At 36.9% G+C, this 23,370-nt stretch overlaps 2 protein-coding genes across 3 annotated transcripts in view; one reads left to right on the top strand and one right to left on the bottom strand.

Annotated features, from left to right (window-relative positions):
- The window catches only part of DLC1 (DLC1 Rho GTPase activating protein), a 521,314-nt gene that overhangs the window by 31,868 nt on the left and 466,076 nt on the right, over positions 1-23,370 (top strand). The gene's annotated exons all lie outside the window — the stretch shown is intronic.
- Positions 1,738-3,166, bottom strand: C7H8orf48 (chromosome 7 C8orf48 homolog). The gene has a single exon (XM_023219157.2). It carries the CDS (start codon positions 3,022-3,024, stop codon positions 2,065-2,067), a length of 960 nt encoding a protein of 319 aa, XP_023074925.1. The 5' UTR covers positions 3,025-3,166; the 3' UTR covers positions 1,738-2,064.

Raw genomic sequence — 23,370 nt, 5'->3', positions numbered from 1 at the left:
ACTGTATGCTGACATTTAGGAACTGTATGCTGAAAGTCTTGCTGAAAAATAGTTAGCTTGGGGTTGAGTTGAAAAAAAAGGAAGAACAAAAGATGACTCAGATTTCTAGCTTGGTTGACTGAAAGGGTGGAGCATGACCTTTAATGGGGGAATTCTAAAGGGAAAATTATTCAGAATTTTGATTCTGTAAAACATGAATATACTGAGATGTCAAAGACAAAGCATGACATAATATGGATTTCTTTTTTTTCTTTTCTTTTTTTTTTTTTGTTGAGGCAGAGTCTCGCTCTGTCGCCCAGGCTGGAGTGCAGTGGCCGGATCTCAGCTCACTGCAAGCTCCGCCTCCCGGGTTCACGCCATTCTCCTGCCTCAGCCTCCCGAGTAGCTGGGACTACAGGCGCCCGCCACCTCGCCCGGCTAGTTTTTTGTATTTTTTAGTAGAGACAGGGTTTCACCGTGTGTTAGCCAGGATGGTCTCGATCTCCTGACCTCGTGATCCGCCCGTCTCAGCCTCTCAAAGTGCTGGGATTACAGGCTTGAGCCACCGCGCCCGGCCCCATAATATAGATTTCAAATAAAAGGTTATTATGAAAATGGTAATGGTTATTTTCCATTTAGAATGACTAAGAGGAAATATGTTAAATTTTGTGGGAAAAAAATAGTATCTTTATACATAAATGAAGGTCTTCAAGAGTAATACTGAAGTACAATACAAAAACTCTTCTATGCTGATTTTTGCAAAAACAATTTGGTTTTGCACTGAGATAATTCAGGTGTTAGACACGTAGAAAAGCAACCTCCAGGTAATGCCACTAATCCTATGGTTTTATATTTTTATAGAGGAAATAGATAATAAATGACTTCTCAGAATGCCATCTAACATTTTTCCCCATAAATGTGTTTTCAAAATGCCATGGCATTCCTTGGGAAATAATACTGTTTCCTCATTATATATATTTGCATGAACAACAGAAGTTTCATAAAATCTTCATGACCAAAATGGTTGTCTAGATAATTTATTCAAGCATTCTTCCCTCAAAACTCAACACTTGTCCCCAGCTTTATTTCGTTTTCCCCCTACAGCTAATTTTGCAAGGGGTAGTCTATATCCCTTCATTATTTACTTACATTTTTCTTCAATCTACTTTGTCTATCCCATTTCTATAAGTGAAATGGCTTTTGCTAAGGTCAACAGTGCCCAATAGATTACTAAATCATCTTTACATGGCCTCTCTGTTGATTGATATGGTTAGATAATTATCCTTCTTTAAATATTCATTCCTTAGCATCTATGACACTATACATTCCTGATTTCCTTGATCCCCTTGATAATTTTTTCACAACCTTTACTGCAGGTTTATTTTTCTCTACTTAGCCATTAATTGACATTTCTCAAGAGTTGGCATCAACCCTGCTTCTCTTCTTACTCTAGTCACTTCCAAAAAAGTTTGAGAATCCATTGCTTCAATTTGCAGCTAAATTCCATTGATCCCCACCCTTCCCCCAGCCCTTGCCAATTTATTTTGCACCTCTAGGCTATATCTTTCCTCTGAAGTGCAAAAATAAATAATCAAATGTTTCCTCAAACTGTCAATGTGCATGTCCCGACTGCACCTTATATGTCCAAATAATCATACTCTTCATCACTCCCATCAAACACAGTCCTCTTCTGGTGTTCCTATCTTAATGAAATTAATGATCATTCATCCGGGCGCACAAGTCAGAGACTTAATAACATTTCAAACATCTATTTATTAATTCCCCATAGCCATTTGATCGCCAAAGACAGTTATTACTTCTTAAGTTTCTCTTACATTCCCATACTACTTTGCTTCTGTACCATCAACACCCTAGCCCAAACTACCAACATAGCTCTCTCGGATTTTTGTAAAAGTTTTTGTAACAATTCTAACTACAACAGTGCCTTCTATAATCAGAAAAAAAGGGAAAGTTCTTAGTCCTCAAATCTGTGAAGGAAGCATAGTGAAGTCTTAAGTTAGTTTCCCAAGTGCCTGTAGAAATTATGGTAATTACTCAAATACACAACAAAGACATCTACCCACATTACACATTATCATTAACAATCACCAGCTCTGGTTTGGTTAGAGTAAGTGGCTTGAGAAGTGGCAGAGAAAAGGGTAAATGACAAGCACTATTTCCATCTCGCTGCATCTTCTGCTCTGTATCTGATCTTTCAAAACCAGAGTATCTGATATGACTTTTCCCAGTCAGTCTTTCCCAGATTATTCTGGGGTCATCTGAAAGCCTAGGAAAGTCTTGATGTGCTTCTCCAATACGAGTGAGAAAGTCTTTGGTATGAAGATGTTCATCTATTTTCTCTTGAAGTAGAAATGACTCCAGTAAAGTCTTCTTTTGTTTCAGAAAGGCAGACAGGGCCAGCTCTGCTCTTTTCCTGTTACAATCGGGACACTGAGAAGATATGTGTTGCTTAGCTGCTGGCTTCTGTTTTGGCGTTGTCCTCAAGTTTTTAAAGTAGATTCTGTTCAAAAGTTCATCGGGTACAGTACCACTTAAAGCATCTCTCTCTGAAGCCTCTGCATCCAATCCAACATGCAGCTTTTTATGTCTGCTGCTCGTCTTCTTCTTAGAATCCCCTCTATGATGAATCAAATTTATCTTCATGGTGCAATAAGACTGCAGGGCATTCAATTCTTCATCGGATACCTGAGTGATTTCTGTTTGAAGTTTGGTGTCTGGTTGGTGCCATTCAAAGTTAGAGTCTTTGCACTTGAGGTGGTTGATCCATTTTTTACTTAACTTCTTTTCATAATTTTTGAAGTCCAGAAGCTCAGATTGTTTGTCTCCTTGTTCCAAGCTTGGAGTCTGCTTTTCCCTCTCCAGCTTGCTCCCAGAGGTCAGCGGCGATGACTGCCGTCCTCCAGAGGAGCTGAATGAACTGGAAGTCTGTACCTCATCAGTAAAGCTCTTTAAAGTCTCAGTCTCATCAGAAAGGTTTGCCATAGCACTTTTGTCCATTTGGGCCAATTTTGGGCAGATGGCCATCACAATGCATCAGGCTCGGCTCCTCATTTCCTTTGCCCAGGTTCAGAATGGCTCAGGAACCCGTCAGGAGCGGACCCCTCCAGGAATGGCTCTCAATGCAGTCAGCTCTGCGGAACTCGTCTTCCGGTAGACGCCGCCTTCCCAGCTGCCATGGCAACGCGGGCCGCTCATGCGCAGTGACTGGCCACCCTGCAGCGTCCCGCCTTTTCCTCCGCGCTCTCTAGCGCCCAGTTCGCCTGCGCTGCTGCCACTGTGTTGGCGATTTCGCCCTTTCTTCCGCACTCCCGCTTCTCTTTGGTGCTAAAGTCGAGTAGTCAAGGGGAAAAGCTTGAAAACTCTGTTTCCCAGGGGTCAGACAGGTGGCACACGTGTGTGAGACGAATACTTAGGTGGCCTGTGACAAATCTGAACGTGTACGCCCGCCTAAATGCATCTAGATTTAAAAATCAAGCAAAACGCGCTGGACAAGATGCACAAGCAAAAACTTGTCTGCAGGGTTTATAGCCAAGAGACCTCCTGGTAGACCATGGCTTTGGAGAAAAGCCAAAATACAGAAACCATTCTGTAAGAAGTAGTGTTCTGTGCTTCGGCATTCTGACGACCTTGAAGTTTGGGGGGAGGGGGGCGCGGGGAGCACCTGAATTTTCCAAATCAGTTTATCTGGTCTTTTGTCCATACAGGTCCCCACTGGCTGGCATATCCACGCCGGTCCTCACTCTTAATATGGTTAATTTATCCTCCTCCTCGGAGTCTTATCTTTTCATGAAGGGCTTTAATACCCTCCCCTGTCCTAAACTCTTTCCAGCCTTTTTTTCTTTTTTTTTAAATAGTGTCCAACTATGTGATTGTATGAGTATCTGATTATGAAAGCTGAAGGCAGAAATCATCTCGGTGTTGCCGACTAGTATGTGTTCAGCAATCAGCAGACACATAGCAGGTGTTCAAGAAATCTCTGTTGAGTGAATGGCTATGCAACAAATAAATATTACCTTACACAGGTCCAGAGGATTTCGGGAAATAAGTACTATCAGCTCAGGGAAATCTAACCTTTTTTCTAATTGAATTCCCAAACTTGGGCTATTCCTCAGGATATGCTTTTTATTAATGGGTTTATTTAAAAAACACAGTAGAGTTTTATTAATTATCGTGAGAAATTATAAAATGTTAATTCTACAGATGGACTTTTCCTAGGCCATGATAGTTCTTGAGTCTAAGTCTCAGTCAATGTTTAGGATAATTTTAAGAGCCTAGACAACCTTCTTTCTCAGTTTTGTCTCTTTCTCTTTCTTCCTGTGTTTGCTGGGGATTGGCGGGGGGGGGGGGGGCGGTATTATTCAGGTCTAGCCAGATATATTCCCCAAATGTTCATTTTGGCAAAGACTGAAAGTCAAATATTCAAAAAGCATCTCTCAAGTGTATGAGCCAACTTCCTATTGAAGATAAGGAGACTCCAACTTCATTTATTCAACCCAAATTGTATTTTGTCATATAACGGTAATCTTTACAAAAGAGGTAGCATGTAATTTGTGAATAATTCCAAGTAATTTCCAGTAGGGCTCAATATTTTCATTATTTATTTTTATTTCAAATCTCTGCCTCATTTTCTAAATATTTACATTCATATTTACACACTATTCATGTTTTATCTATATCTTATCCATAACATTGAACAAGGAGGCTATACTTTAAATAAAATCTATCTGTGTCTTCTAACATGCCAAATGTCTGGGCTAATCTGTCTTTTTTATAAAAGTGTCTTAAATTTCTCTTGATTTTTAAAAATAACTTTATCCTAGAAGGAGATAAAGGTGGGTGGGAAATTGTATAATTTATTTCTTTGTAATATTCAGCGTGACCCAGTGGACAGTTTTACATTCTAGTAAGTGTGTTATCTAAGGAATAAAATATCTCAACAGTACTATATTTGTCAAATAAGATTCATGAAAACACAGGTCAAAGTTTGATTTTAAACAAGTATGAAGAGTAATAGTTTTCCTTTGGAAATCCCAAGCTTCTTGCCATCTCTCAGGGGCTGCTGAGAATGTCAAAATCCTTTATGCACCAAGCTGTGGCTGCTTGTGGTGGGGATTGAGAGACAGGAAGAATAGAAGAGAAAGAGTCCAATCAGGCTCTCTTGGCCTAACCTTGCTATGCCCCTCCTATTACTGTTCTGCAGCTACTTTCTCTTCTTCGTAGTTCCTATCAGAGAGCAGGGCCAAGGCTTTTCTTCTAGCTTTTTCCTTCATGATCAAGAATGCTTTGCAGCTATAAGGCCAACCCCAGAAAGAAGAAGTCAAAATAAATTCGTGATTCCCCTTCTCTCTTGCTTTCCTTTCCTATGGAGGGAGAAAAGCAAGCTTTCAGCATCTGTCACTCTGGCAAGCAATTCTCCTCCCAGATATCACAACCATTTCCTTGATGAGTTGGCATTTGGCAGTGACCTCTTCCGAGTGGTGTGCAGGGTACAAAGTGGGAATCTAGTTTTAATAAGAGAGACTACGTTGACAGAGCCTTCAAAAATATTCTACCCTTTACATGAACTTCTCAAGTAACGCTGTGCTTGGTTCCGTGGATCCAGCAAGATGAAATGTTTAACTGTTCTCCTAGGGATTAAGTTGAATGTGACAAGAATCTCACTGTAAGGGCCATTTTTGTGAAGAAAAGAATCTTATATCACTCATGATGAAAAACAATTTTATTTATAGTTGTTCAATATGTTTTTTGTGGTCCACCAGTTGTTCTTTATCTTAGTTTAAAAACTTTTTACCTCACAAATATCTCGATCTTTGTATTCTGTTTTCTGCATCTTTGTTTTTATTATTTTTTTCTGAAATTGGTCAATTGCCTTATGACTAGCTGTCTTCTACTTTAACAGCTATTTTTTTTTGCAAAAGTAATAATATAGGTTTACTGCAGATTTTTTTAAAAAAGAAAATGATAAACCACAAATACTGATTTTAAGCAGAAGTTGCCTATATTCTGACTTCCCAAAGATAATTACCATAAGCATTGATAACTATTGTAATGTTCTTTCTTGAATTTCTTAATTAAAATGTAGATTATATTGAATTTTGGTTTTATGAACAGTTTTTTCCAGCTATTAATAAAATGAACCGGCCGGGCGCGGTGGCTCAAGCCTGTAATCCCAGCACTTTGGGAGGCCGAGACGGGCGGATCACGAGGTCAGGAGATCGAGACCATCCTGGCTAACACGGTGAAACCCCGTCTCTACTAAAAAAATACAAAAAAACTAGCCGGGCGAGGTGGCGGGCGCCTGTAGTCCCAGCTACTCCGGAGGCTGAGGCAGGAGAATGGCATAAACCCGGGAGGCAGAGCTTGCAGTGAGCTGAGATCCGGCCACTGCACTCCAGTCCGGGCGACAGAGCGAGACTCCGCCTCAAAAAAAAAAAAATAAATAAAAAATAAAAAATAAAAAATAAAATAAAATGAACCTTTGCATTCATTGTAAAAATTGTTTTCAACATAATTTTAAAGGTGGTTTTGCATTATTTGATTCATTTAACAACCACTTTCAGATACAAGGTATTTCTAGTTTTTTTTGCTATGAAAAATTATTCCTTTAGCTAAATATTTATATACATTTGCAGCTATATGTTTGGGATAAATTCCAGAAATCATAATTCATGGGTCAAAATCTATGCACATTTTAATGCTTTTGAGATCTGTTTCTCCTATATAGATTAAATTTACAGATCCTTCAAAAATATTCTACCCTTTACACCAATTTTTGCAAGTGCCACTGTGCAAGGTTCTGTGAATCAAGCAAGATGAAATGTTTAGCTCTTCTCCTAAGAGACTAAGTTAAAGATGCCAGGAATCTCGCTGTGAGGAGCTGTTTCTGTGGAGAAAAGAATCTTACATCACTCATGATTTTTTTTTAAATTAATTTAGAGTTTCTGTACATCATTTTTTCTAGGATATAATATTATTTTGTCCATAAATACTTCATTTTGTTTCTCTTACAAGTTAGGCCTTTTCAAAAACAACCACATTATGACCACATCTAGCACATAACGATAAATCCTTAATATCATCTAATAATTAATTTGTGCTCAAATTTATCTGACTGCCTCAAAAATGGCTTTTTGCAAGTTGAAGTGTCAGAATCAGGATCCAAACAAGGTCCACTGACTGCATTTGGCTAATGTAGTCCTCAAGGGTTTTACTTCCTAACAGTTCCAAAGTGCAAATACTTTTTATAAATGAAAAAGTGAAAAGGAACAGGAAGAGAAGTTTAGTTTTATTCTCTGTTCTTGCTATTATGTTCCCTATAGATAATCATCATTTTAGAGTTTTTGATTTATCTTTCAAAATAATTTTTTGAAAATGTAAATTCCTCTCTCATACCTATGTGGTCCCCTCTTCTTATAAAAACAAATTGACATACTCTACACATTGCCTTATAGCTATTTTTCTGGGTTTTTTTTTCCTAAAAATATATTCTAGATACCGCTTTACAACAGCATATAAACATCATTCTAATTTATTTCTATGATTGCATAGTATTTCATTGTAGGAATGTAGTGTAGTTTATCCACACATTTTGATGGGTATTTTGCTATTATAAGAAATCAAAATTTGCTTTGTATCTGTGAAGGTATATTATCAAGATGGATTTTAGGAGTGAGATTACTATATCAAAAGATGAAAACATATGTAGTTTTCTACTTACTTCCAAATCCCCCTCCATAGGCGGTACACATATTACATTTCTGCCAGCAATGTATGGGAGCATCTGTTCCCAAAAGTCTGGCCAGCAGGGTATGTTCTCAAATGTATGGATTCTTGCCAGTCTAAAGGATAAGAAATGATATCTCAGCGTAATTTTAAACTGAATTCCTCTCATTAGCAGTAAGAATGAACACCATTTCATGTGTGTAAAGGCCATTTACATTTCTTTTTATGTGTACTGCATATTCTTTTACCTATTTTTATAGAAATTTTGTTTTTTTCTTTTCAATACTCAAGAATGATTTCATATTTTGGAAATACTATTCATTTGTCTGTGACTTGCTTCCAAATGGCTCTTCTCAGTTTGTGTATTTGTCTATGCTGTGTTTTGCCATGTAAAATTTGATTTTTCTCTCATATATCAAATTTATCAATCTTTTTCCTACTTGCCCTTGGATTGTTTACACTAGCTTTTATTTTATTTTGTTAAAGTTATCTTTTATTTAAATTGACCCAATTCTTTCTTTTAGTGTACCACTCTGTGAATTTTAACACATATATAGGTTCTGTAACCACCACCAAAATCAAGGTGCAGAATCCTCTATTCTATCTCCTTTGTTGGCACACCCTCAACCTACCTGTATCTCCTGTCTCTAGTAGTTTTTCCACTGATATTTTTCTTGTAGTTTTTGAAATATATAATCGTCTTATCTATAAGTTCAGATGGACTCTTCCTTTTTAATTTTTATGTCTGCAATTGCTTTGTCTTCGATATCTAATTTCTTTGACTAATACCTCCAACACATTTTGAACTAGAAGTACAGTTAATAACCTTACCCATTTTTAAAATTGGATATTTATATTTGTCTTGGATTTATGAAACATATATAAAATTTATCATAGTTCTGAAATGTTGTGAACTTAATTCCAGCAGTCAGTATTACCTGCATGATATATAGTTGTCCTGTAAAATGCTATTATTGCAAAGCTCTGGTAGATAGTAAGTAGGTAGATGAATAGACAGATGAAGAAATAACTACTAAAGAACAAGCTCTCCAATTAAAGATTTTAAATAAATTTGCCATCTATTTTCCTTCAATATTGCCAGAATATTATTCACTTTACCCAGTTTTGCATTTAAAAAAATTAAAGTAAAATTAAATCTCTCACATGTAGTGACTTTTCATTTTTAAATAATTTCTACTTTAGGAGGATGAAGCAGGAAGATCCTTTAAGAACAGGAGTTCAAGCAGCCTGGGCAACACAGCGAGACCTCTCCCCAACCCTGTTTCCACAAAATGAAAAACTTAGTCAGGTGTGGCTGTAGTTGCTTAGCCAGGTGTGCACCTCTAGTCCTAGCTACTGAGGAGGCTGAGGCAGGAGGATTGCTGGAGCTCAGAAGTACAAGGCTGCAGTGAGATATGATTGCACCAGTGTACTCTAGCCTGTGTGACAGAGCAATATTCTGTCTCAAAAAAAAAAAAAAAAAAAAGGAGAACACTTTAAATATACAATATTTATCTGAATTTTTTCTAAATAATTGTAGACAAATTGATTTTGTCAATTTGTAAAATGAACTGTCGTAATATGAACTAGCACAAAAAGTTTGAGCCTAGACATTGCAAACATCCCCATTTTAACCAACAATTTTTTTGAATTAAAAAAAAACACATAATCTCGCCTCGCTGAGATTTTTTTGTAAAGAATATTATCACTGAAATCAAGGCATCAGGCATCAGTAGGGTTTGTTCCTTCTGAGGATTGTGAGGGGAGGATCTGTTCCAGGCCTCTCTCCTTGACTGGTGGATGGCTGTCTTCATGTTCTCATGATGTTCTCCCTCCATGCCTCTCTCTGTGCCCAATTTTTTTTTTTTTTTTCACGAGGACACTAGCCATGTTAGATTAATGCCCATTCAAATGGCCTCATTTCAACCTGATTTTCTCTTTAAAGACTCTATCTCTAAATAAGGTCACATTCTTCGATACTGGAGGTTAGGACTTCAACCAGAGAATGGTGGGGGAGGAGGAGTACAATTTAACCCATGATGTGTAGTTTATGCGAAAACCAGATTAAAGGCTAATTACACAATCTGCTTTCGGGGTCGACTTTTCGTATAAAAACTTGGCGATTTTCTAACTGAGAAAAACAAATTGTTAAATATAGGAACCTACCTGTTCCTTAAGAAGTCTCTTTATTTTAGGTGCATGTCTGTGGGGGCCTTGTGAGGACAAGCTATATTCTCTGACCCCATCACAAACTTGTCTGGCCACCCTACAGAGTGATTGCTCACATCTCATGTTTAAGTAAGAAATTATCTTAAGACAGTATTATTTTTATTTGAAAATAAGTGAAAGTTACTTTTCCAGTTCTTTTCAGATTGGTATATTTCAGGATTTTTAATGTTTTTAAGCATTAGGCAATGATTTCCTACTATTCCATCTGAGTATCCAGTAAAATTCAAAACAAAGGCAGGTCCTATATTAGAAATAAATATGGCTGATATATTTAAGGACAGCAATGCAACTTAACAAATAATGTTAAATATGAATTTGAATTGTATGATCTCTTTTGCTACTTTGTCTTGGAAATTCTATGATAACAACATAATGTCTAGGTTTTCTGACACTAACCCAATAGATAGCTGCCTTGTTTACATTCTCTTTATTGTAGTTCAATTTCAGAATGGTTCTGGGCATCTTTATGCAATTTTATAAAGTTAAGTCCCTCAGCCTTTGGGCAATACTATGGAACACTGACCTTGGAATCTAGGAAATGAATATAAATGAGATTCTAAATATAATGTGTTTCCTTTCACAGCACAGATGATGTGTAAAATGAACACAGAAATGTGCCATTTATTTGAATCTGAGTTATATACTTTTGTGTTTTCCTTGAGTAGAAGGGTCTGTGATTACAGATGACAGAATTGGAATTCACAATGATTTTCCTGAAAACTACTACATAGAATTATTTTTCCATTACTCAGTATCTTTGCGAAGCATTTTACTGTAATTTTTCTACTTAGAATGTAAGCTTTCACTGTAAAATGAATATTAATATAATTACATAGTGTTGAATGACATGGAAATTGCAAATCATTTTATTTGAGATGAATCTTTCAGTAAAACTATTTTATTAAAGCGTTCAAAGTAAGCATAAAAATATCACCCCACCCTGGTAAGACAGCTAATGTAATAAATGGAGCTCACAGGCTAAACTCATTTTATCTCCTTATTTTAGATAAGCATTTTCCAAAAACAAACTATATCACTGAAGAATGCAAGACTGTTTCTTTAGAACCTTCCATGCTTAACTTGAAAGCTGTCAACTCAGGAGGCTGAAACAGAGCAAGATTATGAATACTGAGTGAATGGCTCATTCTTTGCGCCCATGCTTTTGCTGCATGCTGCCATGTGGTACAAGGCTGAGAGGTATGCACTATGATAGCTAATGAAGCACTTCCTTTATGTCACACTGACCATTTGAAGCCCGTATATTATGCCACTGAAATCTCACAATGTTAGCTTTTGTTCTGGCTAGCAGAGGCAGTTGCTTGTCCTTTCTGTAGTTAAATTTCATGCACCAAAGTTGTTAGACCCTTTACTAATATGTGTAGCTCTAAGTCATAAAACCAGCTTCTGCTATGTTTGCAAGAATGTTTTGTTTTGTCTGCCTTTTTAATGACAGCATCCCCTAAAGCCAATCATTTGTGACTTTGAGGCCATTGAGAGATAAAAGGCTTGAAGTAAAAGTCATTGGCCCCCCTGAAGTTAGTCATCTATGTCAAATATAGTGATACAATTAACATTTTAAGAACAGAGGTTGAAAAGAAACTTAATTTAGGATGAAAAGAATGGCATCAGATGGACCAAAATTAATTATACTGTGTAATCCTCAGTGTACTGAGAAATATTCAATGTGACTCATTTGTTATATTTAAACATATTATTCTTATAAGGTATTATGTGATTAGGGCCTCCTTTCCTGGACTATGGTTAGACTTTGTGTCTCAATGCATGCTTTGAGAAAGTGACCTAAAAAACAATACATACCGATTGTCATAACAATCTATGAAATATAGGCTTCAATTAACCTAAATGCAAATAAGAAATATTTAAGAGTTCCTCAAAGCTTATAAATTTTTAAATGAAGAAATTATGAACCACCTTCTCAAACCTGAGGTGTATCAAGTCCTTCAGGGAGTCTTCCATGGTTCCGTCCTCTCCGTCATTGACCACATCCCATCAGTCACAAAATACCATAACTACACATCCCAAAACTAGCGGCTTCTCTTCAATCCCTTCTCCAAGCCCTTTGTAAAACTAGCCACCATTTTTCATTGTGTGACAGTTGATTGTACAAATTGGATCATTCTTGTAATATTCAGCTAAATCAGAATAGAAGAACCAGGGAGAAAGCACTCAGGACATATAGCACCTGCTCCAAGAATTAAATCTTCCACAAGCCCAGCTGCTGAAACTGCCTATTGGAACCTGAAACGAGTTTTTCTCTCATAGCTACTGTAACAACCTGCTGTGAGTCTAAGGCCAGTTTTACCCACCACTGTCACTCATCAATGAGAGCTTGCCAGCTCCCCAGAATTTTACTAGTGCCAATGAACTTTCTGGATAAACAAAACATCTTTCCTTTTTAGAAAACCTCCAACCTTCTCCTTGTTCTTTGGACACTGGTTTGTGTGTATGCCCTGAGTTGCAATTCCTGCTTCCCTAATAAAATTTAGAGATTCATCTCTTAAATTGCATTTGACTTAGACACCTGGATCTAACACACCTGTTATTTTATCCTGTTTTCACACTGCTATAAAGAAATACCCAAGGCTGGGTAATTTTAAAGGAAAGAGACTTAACTGACTCACAGTTCCACCTGGCTGGGGAGACCTCAGGAAACTTTCCATCATGGCAGAAGGTGAAGGGGAAGCCAGCACCTTCTTCACAAGGTGACAGGAGGGAGTGAATGCGAGAACAAGGAAGTGCCACACTTTAAAACCATCAGCTCTCCTGAGAACTCACTCACTATCATAAGAAAAGCAAGGGGAAAACCACCCCATGTCTACCTGGAACCTCCCTTGACACATGGGGATTACAATTCAAGATGAGATTTGGGTGGGGACAAAGAGCCAGACCATATCACCTGCCTTTGGGCTGGCCTCACAACCTCCAGACTCTTCTCACATTCTTTACTTCCTTTCTTCCACTCAAACTGTTTTCCAAATAATTACCCAGACTGTACCACAGTGAAGCACAGCTGAGACAGTGGCCCTCACCTGTTCTGTGTGTGCTGCTGCATCTCACCATTTGGTCTTGTTAGAAACAATTAACTAGTGCGAGTTGGCTTTCTCAGTCTAAAAATAATTTTTAAAAAAGTGAAATATTCAGGATAACACAGTTACTAAAGGTTTTATGTAAAAGCGCTTGAGGAAGAAGGAGAGAGGAAATCGTTTAAGTCACTGAAACTCCCTAAAAATAGAATAACATTCAGAGTTCCCCAGCAGCTTTCCCCTGTCTCATATTCAGTTATCCTCGCTGACTTCTCACTCTTCTGGTCTAAGCTTATCTGTTGTTTCTTCAGAAAGTACTTTCTCTCAGACTCCTGAATACACATATGACAATTACTACATTATAAATAAATTCACAATTGTATAATAAATTGCTTACTGTCTGTCATAACTGATAAGACTTTCAGCCCCACCAGGGCTGGAAAAAAGTCTGTCTTCTCCACTAAGCTATGTGTCTTGCACGTATCAGACTGACAGTAAATTGTGAAAATAATAAATGAATTAAATGATGGGTTTGATAGTCTAGCAACAGATCTGGCCACTTAGCAGCATCCCTGAGAGCATCCACTTTAGAAATAGCCATCCCACTTTCGCATTGTGTAACACTGTGATGCAGGTCCTTAAAGCAATTGACCAGCTAGGTCTCATTCAGAAAAGGGCAGTCCTGTCAGGCGCCCAGCCTATGTCTGTATTAGATCTCACTGCCTGGTACATAGTCTGTCCTGAGAAGCAGCATCACTTGGTCCCTTCTTGTGACCTCTGCCCAAAGTCTCTTCAAAAGGAGACTGCAGGAAGCAGGTATCATGAAGGAGTCCTCAGAAGCGGCAGTGTACCAGGAAGGTACCTGGCCTGGGCTCCCTGCAGGGGTATTCAAATTTTGCTACACATTAGAATCACTTTTCAAAATCCCAGTGGCCAGATGAATCCCAATATGTATTAAATCTGAATTTTTGGAAGTCAGACGCAGACATCAATACTTGCTAGGATTTCCAGGTGATTCCAACATGTAGCCAAGTTACAGATGCCACACTCTAGGGTTTTTGACCAGTGCTCCAGGACCAGGGCCATTGGCATCTCCCGGGAGTGTTTTAGGAGGGCAGAGTCATAGCTCTGTCCCAGATCTATGAAATCAGAATTTGCATTTGAAAGCAAATCTCTTGTGTAGAGTTGTTTGAGCTCTTTATACATTCTGGTAATCAACCCTCCTTGGCTGCTGTGAATTTTGAGGTGTGAGAAGCACTGCTCTAGCACACTTGACAGCAGTATCACACTGATAACTTACTCCTGGCCATTTTCTTTCTCTTCTGTCCTTCTTTTCTCTTCCATCTGTCTCTTCAGTCTATATACCAGCCATCTAGAACTCCAATTACCTAGAATGCCATCTCTTTCTTTCTTAGTAAACTGTTTTTAATATTACAAAACTTTTAAACATTTAGAAAGTTCAGGGGAAAATATGATGAAAACCTATGCATGCACCATTAATATGTAACAGAAATAAACTTACTATCATTGAGTCCTTTCTTATTTAAAGAAAAATGCTACAAGGCCAGGCCCAGTGGCTCATGCCTGTAATCCTAGCACTTTGGGAGGCCAAGGCGAGAGGATCACTTGAGACCAGGAGTTTGAGACTAGCCTGGCAAACATGGTGAAACCTTGTCTCTACTGAAAAAAAAAGAGAAAAAAAAAAAAAAAAAAAAAAAAGCTTGGCATGGTGGCAGGCACCTGTAGTCCCAGCTACTTGGGAGGCAGAGGCAGGAGAATCACTTGAACACAGGAAGAGGAGGTTGCAGTAAGCCGAGATCATGCCACTGCATTCCAGCCCGGGCAACAGAGTGAGACTCTGTCTGAAAAAAAAATTAAAAAATTAAAAAGCTACAAACATAAAACGAAAGCCACCTATTCATTTCTATCTAATTTTAGTCTGTTCCTCCATAAATGTGTCCATTATCCTGAAGTTGCTATGGCTATATTGTCTTTTCCACCATTTTTGTTTTGCGTTAGAAATACCTTATAAAAAAATACGAGAAAACCTGTCCTCATCGAGCTTATATTCTGGTGTGTGGGCAGGTAACAAGTACAATTAGTAAGTAATTTACACTAGAAGATGGTATGTGATATGTAGAAAAATAAGCAGCAGAGAGTTCAATGGAGTTCTGAGGAGCGTTGTCATTTTAAATTCAGTGGTCAAGGAAGGCGTGTCTGAAGAGTTTATATTTAAACAAAGGAGTGAAGGAAGTAAGGGAATGAATCGTGAGATCATTGAGCAAAAGTGTTACAGACTGAGAGAAGAGCCAATGAGAAGAGTAAGTTTTACAAGACTGAGAGAACAGAAAGAGACGTGCTTGACATGTTCAAAGAAAAGCAAAGATGCTTTGTGGGAGGGAGCAGACTAATGGAACTGGAGGTTAATAGCACAGAATGAGTGAAAACCCAATCATGTAGGGCCTTGCAGGCAGTTGTACGATCTTTGGAGTTTTCTTTGAATAAAATCAATAACTATTAGAATATTTGAGCAGACATCTTAACAGATATCTCTGGCTGCTGTGATAGACCTCAGATTGTGAGTGGGGAGATGGAATGAGAACCAGAGCATAAAGGTAGAAGCAAAAGTCCAAGCAAGAGATCAGGTTCTTGAACCAGACTGGTAGCAGTAGAAGTGGTGAGAAAGGACCACAATTCAAAGACATTTTGAAGTTTGAGGTTGAAAGATTTCTTAGAGAGATTGGGAATAAGGTGTGAGAAAGAGAAAAGTCAAGTATGAGAAACTGAAAGGATTGAGTCACCATTAATGGAAATAGAAAAGAATTCAAGAAAAACAGTTGGGGGGGAAACCTGAAAGTGTAGCTTTTGGAAATTTTACCTCTGAGGTGGCTTTGGAACACCAAAGTGGAGATGTAAAACAGGTATTTCACTATGCAAGTCTGGAGCCCAAGGGGAAGAACCTGAGTGGCACTATAGGAGTTTGAAAGTGATGAGCATATAGCCGGGTACAGTGGCTCACATCTGTAATCCCAGCACTTTGGGAAGCCGAGGCAGGCAGATCACTTGAGGTCAGCAGTTCGAGACCCGCCTAGCCAACATGGTGAAACCCCATCTCTACTAAAAGTACAAAAATTAGCTAGGCATGGTGGCGGGCACCTGTAATCCCAGCTACTTGGGGGGCTGAGGCAGGAGAATCACTTGAACCCAGGAGGTGGAGGTTGCAGTGAGCCGAGATTGTGCCATTCCACTCCAGTCTGGGCCACAGAGTGAGACTCCATCTCAAAAACAAAACAAAGCAAAACAAACAAACAAAAAGTGATTAGCATATAGCCATGGGAGGAAATGACAAGAGAAGTGTTTATAGATTATTAGAACAAGAAGCCCTGCATACCAATGTCAAGGGGGCAGGGATGTTAGAAAGATCCAGCCAAGGGCACAAAGAATAGCAAGGGAGACACAAGAAAAATATTTTGAAGAGAAGGAAGTATTTAAACATATCAAATGTCCTCAAGTAAGATAAGGGCTAAGAATTAACTGTTAGATTTATTAATGTGAAGGACTTGGGTGACCTTGACAATAATCGTTTTGAAGGTGTAGGGATCAAAGACTGATGGGCATTTGTTCTAAAGAGAATCAGAAGAGAGAAAATGGAGATAATAAGTGTAGAGAACCCTTAAAAATTTTGCCATGAAGGGGTACAGAAAAATGGAGAGGCTGGGAGCAGTGGCTCATGCCTGTAATCCCAGCACTTTGGGAGGCTGAGGGGAGAGGATTGTCGGAGCCCACGAGTTTGAGATCAGCTTGGGGAACATAGTGAGACTCTGTCTCTGCAATTTTGTTTTTAATTTAAAAATTAAAAACCGGGAAGGAAGTGGAAAAATAGCTGGAGAAGCAAGTGTAATCAACACAGGATTGTGTTTAATATAAGAAAAAACACTATGTGTCTATGCTGATGAGAAACTCAATGAAATGAAGATGAAATAGGATGAAAAATACAGAAGTGATACTCTACAACTCATGAGAGAGAAAGGGATATAGTACATGCATGGAGAAATTGGCCTTATATAGGAGCACAGAAAGTTCATCTAAAACAGTAAGAAGAAAGGTGATATATATGTACATGACAGCTGATAGATATTTACTTTGTCAATATAATGACTTATAAATGTTACTTTACTGATAATTAGCAATCAATAGCACACCAGTGACTAATGCTGTCAAGGTTTAGGTGTGTTTGCAGTCTGTGTGTGTTGATAACTATTGCATTAATGAAACTAATATTTTATAAGGTGAAGTAACAAGATTTTAGTATAATATTCCTATTCCTAATTCTGTGAGTAACCGATGAAAGCTAAATTTCTTCAAAACATACTGCTTTTCCATAAAATTAAATAATTTCTTCTAATGTACCAAATAAAAAGATTCATTGTGAAATATATATTAATGCTCTCTAGAAAAGATTTAGTTTATGTGTTTTCTCTGTGATCATTTTCTTTCACGTAGACTTCGTACTTCCTTTTAATAAGAGAACATGACAATAAATGTTAGCTTTTCAAAAAATAAATACAAAGTTCAATCTCATTGTCTTGCATTTGTCAAATATGACAAAACCTTATTTAAAAAACATTTTTCTGTAGTAATTTTGTTGTTGTTGCTTTTCTCTTATTCCACTGTTAATTATTCTCAGAAATTAACACTCTATGAACACATTTCTCATACATGGTATAGAACAGTGGTCTTTAATTAATTGTTTATATAACTGCCCAACAGAACTTTGGGAAAATATGTATTCACTCATATGTTTTTAAGTCTACAGCTGATATTTCTATCATAAGATTAAATAGTTGTGAATGATATAATTTCTAGTTTATTTTTTATTGTGTATAAGTTTTGATATATTTTCATCAAAATACTGAATCTGAAAATTTAGCTAATTCAATTTGTTAAAACTTTGTCCATAAATATTTTACTGGCAAATCTAATCTTCATTGTCAATCAATCAGTCAGATCCAATAAACATGTTAATATTCTTCCTTTACAATTATTTCACTTCCAAGTCCTACCTTGCATATAGGTATATATATAGACAGGTACATATATACATGTATATATGTGCATGTGTATATATACACATATATATGTATATATGTACCTGTCTAGAGTTACATACATATACCTGTCATACACATATATACCTGTCTAGATATGTACTTATAGATACCTATGTATACCTATAGATATATACTTAGATATAGATACCTATATATACCTAGATATAGATACATATGTTCGATAGATACACGTTTTCCTTGCCAAAAGTTTTTCATCTAGATAAAATAAGATGTCTCACCTTCAATCATTTCATACTGAACCTCTCTTTGAATTGTTCTCAAAGGACCTTAATATGCCTTATGTAGCACTCCAGAAGTTTTACAGTTGAGAGAAATGCACCTTAGTAACATTGCAGATGAATGAGAGATTATTTGTTAAGTGGGGAAAATGCTATTGTGTAAGGGGTTGGAGGATAAGAGAGAGTAATCCTTTTCCCATGATCAACCCATAGACTTGTTCTTATGCAAATTAATTTTAGGAAACAGAGATATGGAAACTCAAAATCTAGAACTAGAGCCCTTAAAACTATCTGAACCCATATACACCTGGAAAATTTTTATGTGCTCTTACAGATATGCATGCACATACTGAAGACTGTGATTTAGAACAATGTGTGCTAGATTGAACATCTAAAAGCTACATTCTTTGTTTTGGCTGACTACAACTGACTTTTCTGTGTAAATCATTTAACTCACCAAGTATTAATTATATTTTTGCAAAGTAAGGGATTTGGTCTAAGGTAATATTTTCCAAAGAGTTTTCAAATGAATATTCCTCACAAAGTGTTCTTTGAAAAAAAAAAAGGAGGGTGTGTGTGTGTATTTAAATAAATCTCTGGAATGCTGTAAAATGTGCTTTTTGTGAAGAGTAAAATGCACATTGGTAGAGTAAATTCACTGAGAATTCTTGCAGGAGAAAAACGTATTTAACTTCATTTAACCCATTGATTTCTAGACTATTTGATCATACACAATTGTTATTTTTGTATCATGGCTAACAGCACCACTAAGGGTTACTGTTCTAAGGAACATACTTCAAGAATCTGAGCCAGAGTTGTCTGAGACTCTAGCTATACAGCTCCATGATTTAATATGAAACATGTAGCTTGATTCCAGTAGTAACTGCATTCACTGTTCTTCTTAAATGATTCATCCATTCAATAGTGTTTAAGGTTTAATTAAGATAACTCAGGCTGCTCTGGAAAGAACTAAAATAATATACATAATGACATTTTGTTTTAAGATTCTATTATTTTATTTCTTTTCTATTTATACAAAGTGCTCCTGCAGAAAACCATATGTTTACTATGGGGTATGAGTGAGACTCACCTTCCTTTTTACTTATAAAATTCAAATCGCCTGTAAGTAGCTCAAGCAGACCATGCAAAAATTCTGTATTAGTCTTCTCACATTGCTACAAAGATACTACTAAGATTGGGTAATTCAAAAAGAAGAGAAGTATAATTGACTCATAATTCCTCTTGGTTGGGGAGGCCTCAGGAAACTTACAATTGTGACAGAAGACAAAGGGGAAGCAAGGACCTTCTTCGCATGGCAGCAGGGGAGAGAAGCACAGTGTGAACAGAGAAAAAAATTTGCCATTTTTAAAACCATCAGATCTTGTGAGACTCCCTATCACAAGCACAGCATGGGGGAACTGCCCCCCATAATCCAATCACCTCCCCTCAGGTTCCTCCCTTGACACATGAGGATTACAGTTCAAGATGAGATTCGGGTGGGGACACAGAGCCAAACCATATCAATGTCTCTCTAGTGTATTGTCAGGATATTTACCTGTTTCTCAGACTAGAGTCTGGGAATCTCAAGGATGAAGATACTACACTGGTTTCTTCAACTTCAGGACCTGCCTTGCACATATAAGTACAACAAATATTTCCTAAATGAATTTAACTCTTTCTGCCTATTCACATGTATTTTATAAACAAGCCAGAGAGCCACTTTTGAAAACAATGGAAAGGATAGAAATAAAGGATAACAGGTTGCTAGCCCATCTCTTTAAGTTCTAGAATTTTCAAGTGATCCTTGAAAATCCAAATGCATGACATGCCTGAGCCACTTTTGTCTTTTTTGGCAGTAATACCTGCGGAGTTCTTCTGGAGATTAGTTTAGTATGACCTTGCAATTCTGAAGCCAGGCAGGCCTATTTCAATCAACCTGTTCTTTTCCAGATCTTTTTTCTACCACATTCTTTAACAGGGTTTAAAAATTTAATTCCTCTGCTGTTTAATGTATCAGGATTTTTTTGATTCATTGTATCACATACATGAGTTATGTTATGTGTGTTAGTTACACAGCAATGTTCTGTGTCATCTCACTGGGGTATTTCATGAAAACGTGGAAGCACAGATGGTGAAAATGTAATTGGAGGGTTGAAGCAGTTAAATTTGCTTACCTCATCTAGTGCTTTACAGAGTGTTTTGAAATAATTTTCAACTCAAATGGAAGTGCTTTCTAATACAGTTTGTAGTTTTCCTTGGGATAATGAGCTCCTAAAGAAAATACTTTTTTTTTTTAAGTATTAAGTTTCTTTTCATACAATTGTTCTACTTGCCATTTAGTGATTTCTTCTATTACTCATGTACTTATCACCTCACTAAGACTGATTATTCAGCAGTGAATACTGCCTCCTAACTGACTTGAGAAACCTGACTCAAAGTAATTTCTACTTAAGATGTTATTTCCTTCCTGTGTTTTCACTACTAATTTTTGCCAGCCCCAGAGTAAGAAGACAAGTCATCTTTAGGTGGAGACTCATTTCCTGACTTTTAATATAGTTGGTCAGTTATAGCTAAATGTAATGGAAGGAGAAATGTTTAAAAATAAGATAAATGTCTTATATTTTATAAATTGAGGGGACAACATAAAAAAGAGAGAAGAATCCTTTCACTGAAATTCAGTCATAATTGATCTTCCACTGAACTCATGCCAACATATTTCTGGAGCCCAGAACAGTATTTTCTAAAAAGAGAAATTCTGTTGTCAGAAATGTAAGTGATCTTCCCCATGGCTCAGCTAAGAAATTAATAAACGATAACACCCACCCAAATACTCTCAATTTTGTTTGTTTACTGGCTACTTTGATGTTTACTAACAGGTGGTCATAGAGATATGTCTCTATGTTATCAAAAGGAGGTGTGCTCTTAAGTTACGATGTTAATTAAAGCCGTAGAATTGCCAAATCCATATGAGAGCTGATCAGGGTAAGGATAGTGTCCTAAAGTCTATTAGAGGTACCACCTCTTCACACCATATGGCAATTAAATTTCTGCCTAATTTTCAGAGGGTAATTTTCAAACATTTAAACGGTAGCAAATTCCTTGTAGGTTTATTCATTTAATTAAAAATTATTATTGTTATTTATCATCTCCATACCGACTTCAGTATTTCAGATCCATGGCATATCTCTCCAAGTCCCACCTCTCCTTCCCCTCTTGAAACTCATTCATTTATTCAGTTTAATACTTGGTGTGTAGTACACAGCAACAAACAAGATATAAACAAAAGATAAATACTAGTCAAGTTTGTGAGTGTTACAAATGGACAATATCCAAGTACATCATGCCATGGAAACATGTAACATCTGGCTAACCTAGTGAGGTGTAGGGTCGGGTAGAGTGGGATTGTTAACATGAAGAACTAACAACAGCAACAACAAGACGTTGAACTTTTACTATGTGCTAGAACAAACACACTAAATTCCTACCATGTTCTCGGCATTAGGCACCATATATTCCTTTAACAACATAACTCTTGCATTCAGATAACTCAGGTTTTGAAAAGAGATTATGATAGATACAGAGATAATTACAATATTTTAAGTGCTATTTTTAAATTCATCATGTAGAACTATAGGTGGTTGAGAAAAATTTTTAAAGGTGTTAAACTTGAAAAGAATCTTGAAGATGAAGCAATTTCATCCAGAAGACAAGGAAGAAAGCGAGATTCCAAGAAAGGAAACGCGTGAAATGGGTGCAAGATAAGTGTGTTTCAGAAAACAGAAAGTATTTCAAAATGATTCAACAAAGTCTCTGCAGAGAAAGGAGTTGGGAGAAGAGATTAGAAAGAGAGGAGGCAGATATATGAAGTTATGGATTGATAGATGAGTACAGATAGAGGCTAAATATTTTGTTATTAGTCAAGCTAACAAATACCTAGATAAAATGATGTTGTATTTTCTAACCTTGACAAATTTGCCTTCTTAATGCATAAACTGTGTTTGTCTCTGCTGCCGACAGAGACAAAACCCATACACCTTTACAACATTGAGAGCAATAGGATATACTCACCTTTAGTTTGAGGACAGAGAACAAGAGATGTAGAGAAGCATTATCCTAGGGCCTGAAGAGCATTCCTCGAGACAGTGATATTTCTGGTTACAGACTGTGTTGGGTGAGTAACAGAGGCAGTTATTTTCTTCTTTAATAAATGTATTAAATGTGATTCATGATATGAGTGGCCCTCTGTGTTTTCAGTACATTACGAGAGAGCCCCTCTTACACAAGTCTATATGAAGGTCTGTTGATATAACACTAAAGGCTTTGAGTTTTATGCAAAAAGCTATGAAAAGATCAATAATTGGTCAGTAATAACCACTAAAAATATTAAGAAATTCATAAAAATTTGTTCAGTTGTTTATTATAAGTTCTAAATTGAAAACACTATTGTTTCCCAATACCTTAAACTGTTCTTCATACAAGGTAATTCTTCCATTATATCATAAGCTTTCCGTCATATAGTGTGAAATTTTCCACATTTAATTCAAGCAGTCACATGCAATAAAAATAGTTGATTTATCAAAATATTTTCAGAAATTTTATATCATAGACATTTAACATATGATTGTAATTAAACTAAGTCTATGTTTTTTATACATACAACTTAATTCAAGAAGAAAGAACTTCTCCAAATACTCCTTCACTCTAGGATACATGAAATGTCTACTTCAGGAAATGTAGGATTGTTTTAACAATATACAGCATTCTAGAGACTCTTGCCAAGTTATGACAGAAACCATGATTGATGAATAAAACACAGAAAATGGAAAGAAGTCTAAATCTGGGATATAATATTCCAGAATGATTACAGCCAATTACTAAGACATTGAGCTTGTTGCAAGCATAGCCTGTCTTCTATCGCTGGTTTTCATCATCACTCAATATGGACTGGGTAGATTCTGGAATAAATGGCCCAGGAAAGCAGAGGACCACAGTTTTTCCTTCATTTACATAAAACTTCAATGCTGA

Source organism: Piliocolobus tephrosceles, chromosome 7 (assembly GCF_002776525.5).
Source record: "Piliocolobus tephrosceles isolate RC106 chromosome 7, ASM277652v3, whole genome shotgun sequence".
Classification (NCBI taxonomy): domain Eukaryota; kingdom Metazoa; phylum Chordata; class Mammalia; order Primates; family Cercopithecidae; genus Piliocolobus; species Piliocolobus tephrosceles.
This window is presented reverse-complemented; position numbering and strand designations above follow the sequence as displayed.

Excerpts from the sequence above, each read along its gene's own strand:
- C7H8orf48 (XM_023219157.2), bottom strand. The coding sequence starts at position 3,024 with ATGGCCATCTGCCCAAAATTGGCCCAAATGGACAAAAGTGCTATGGCA.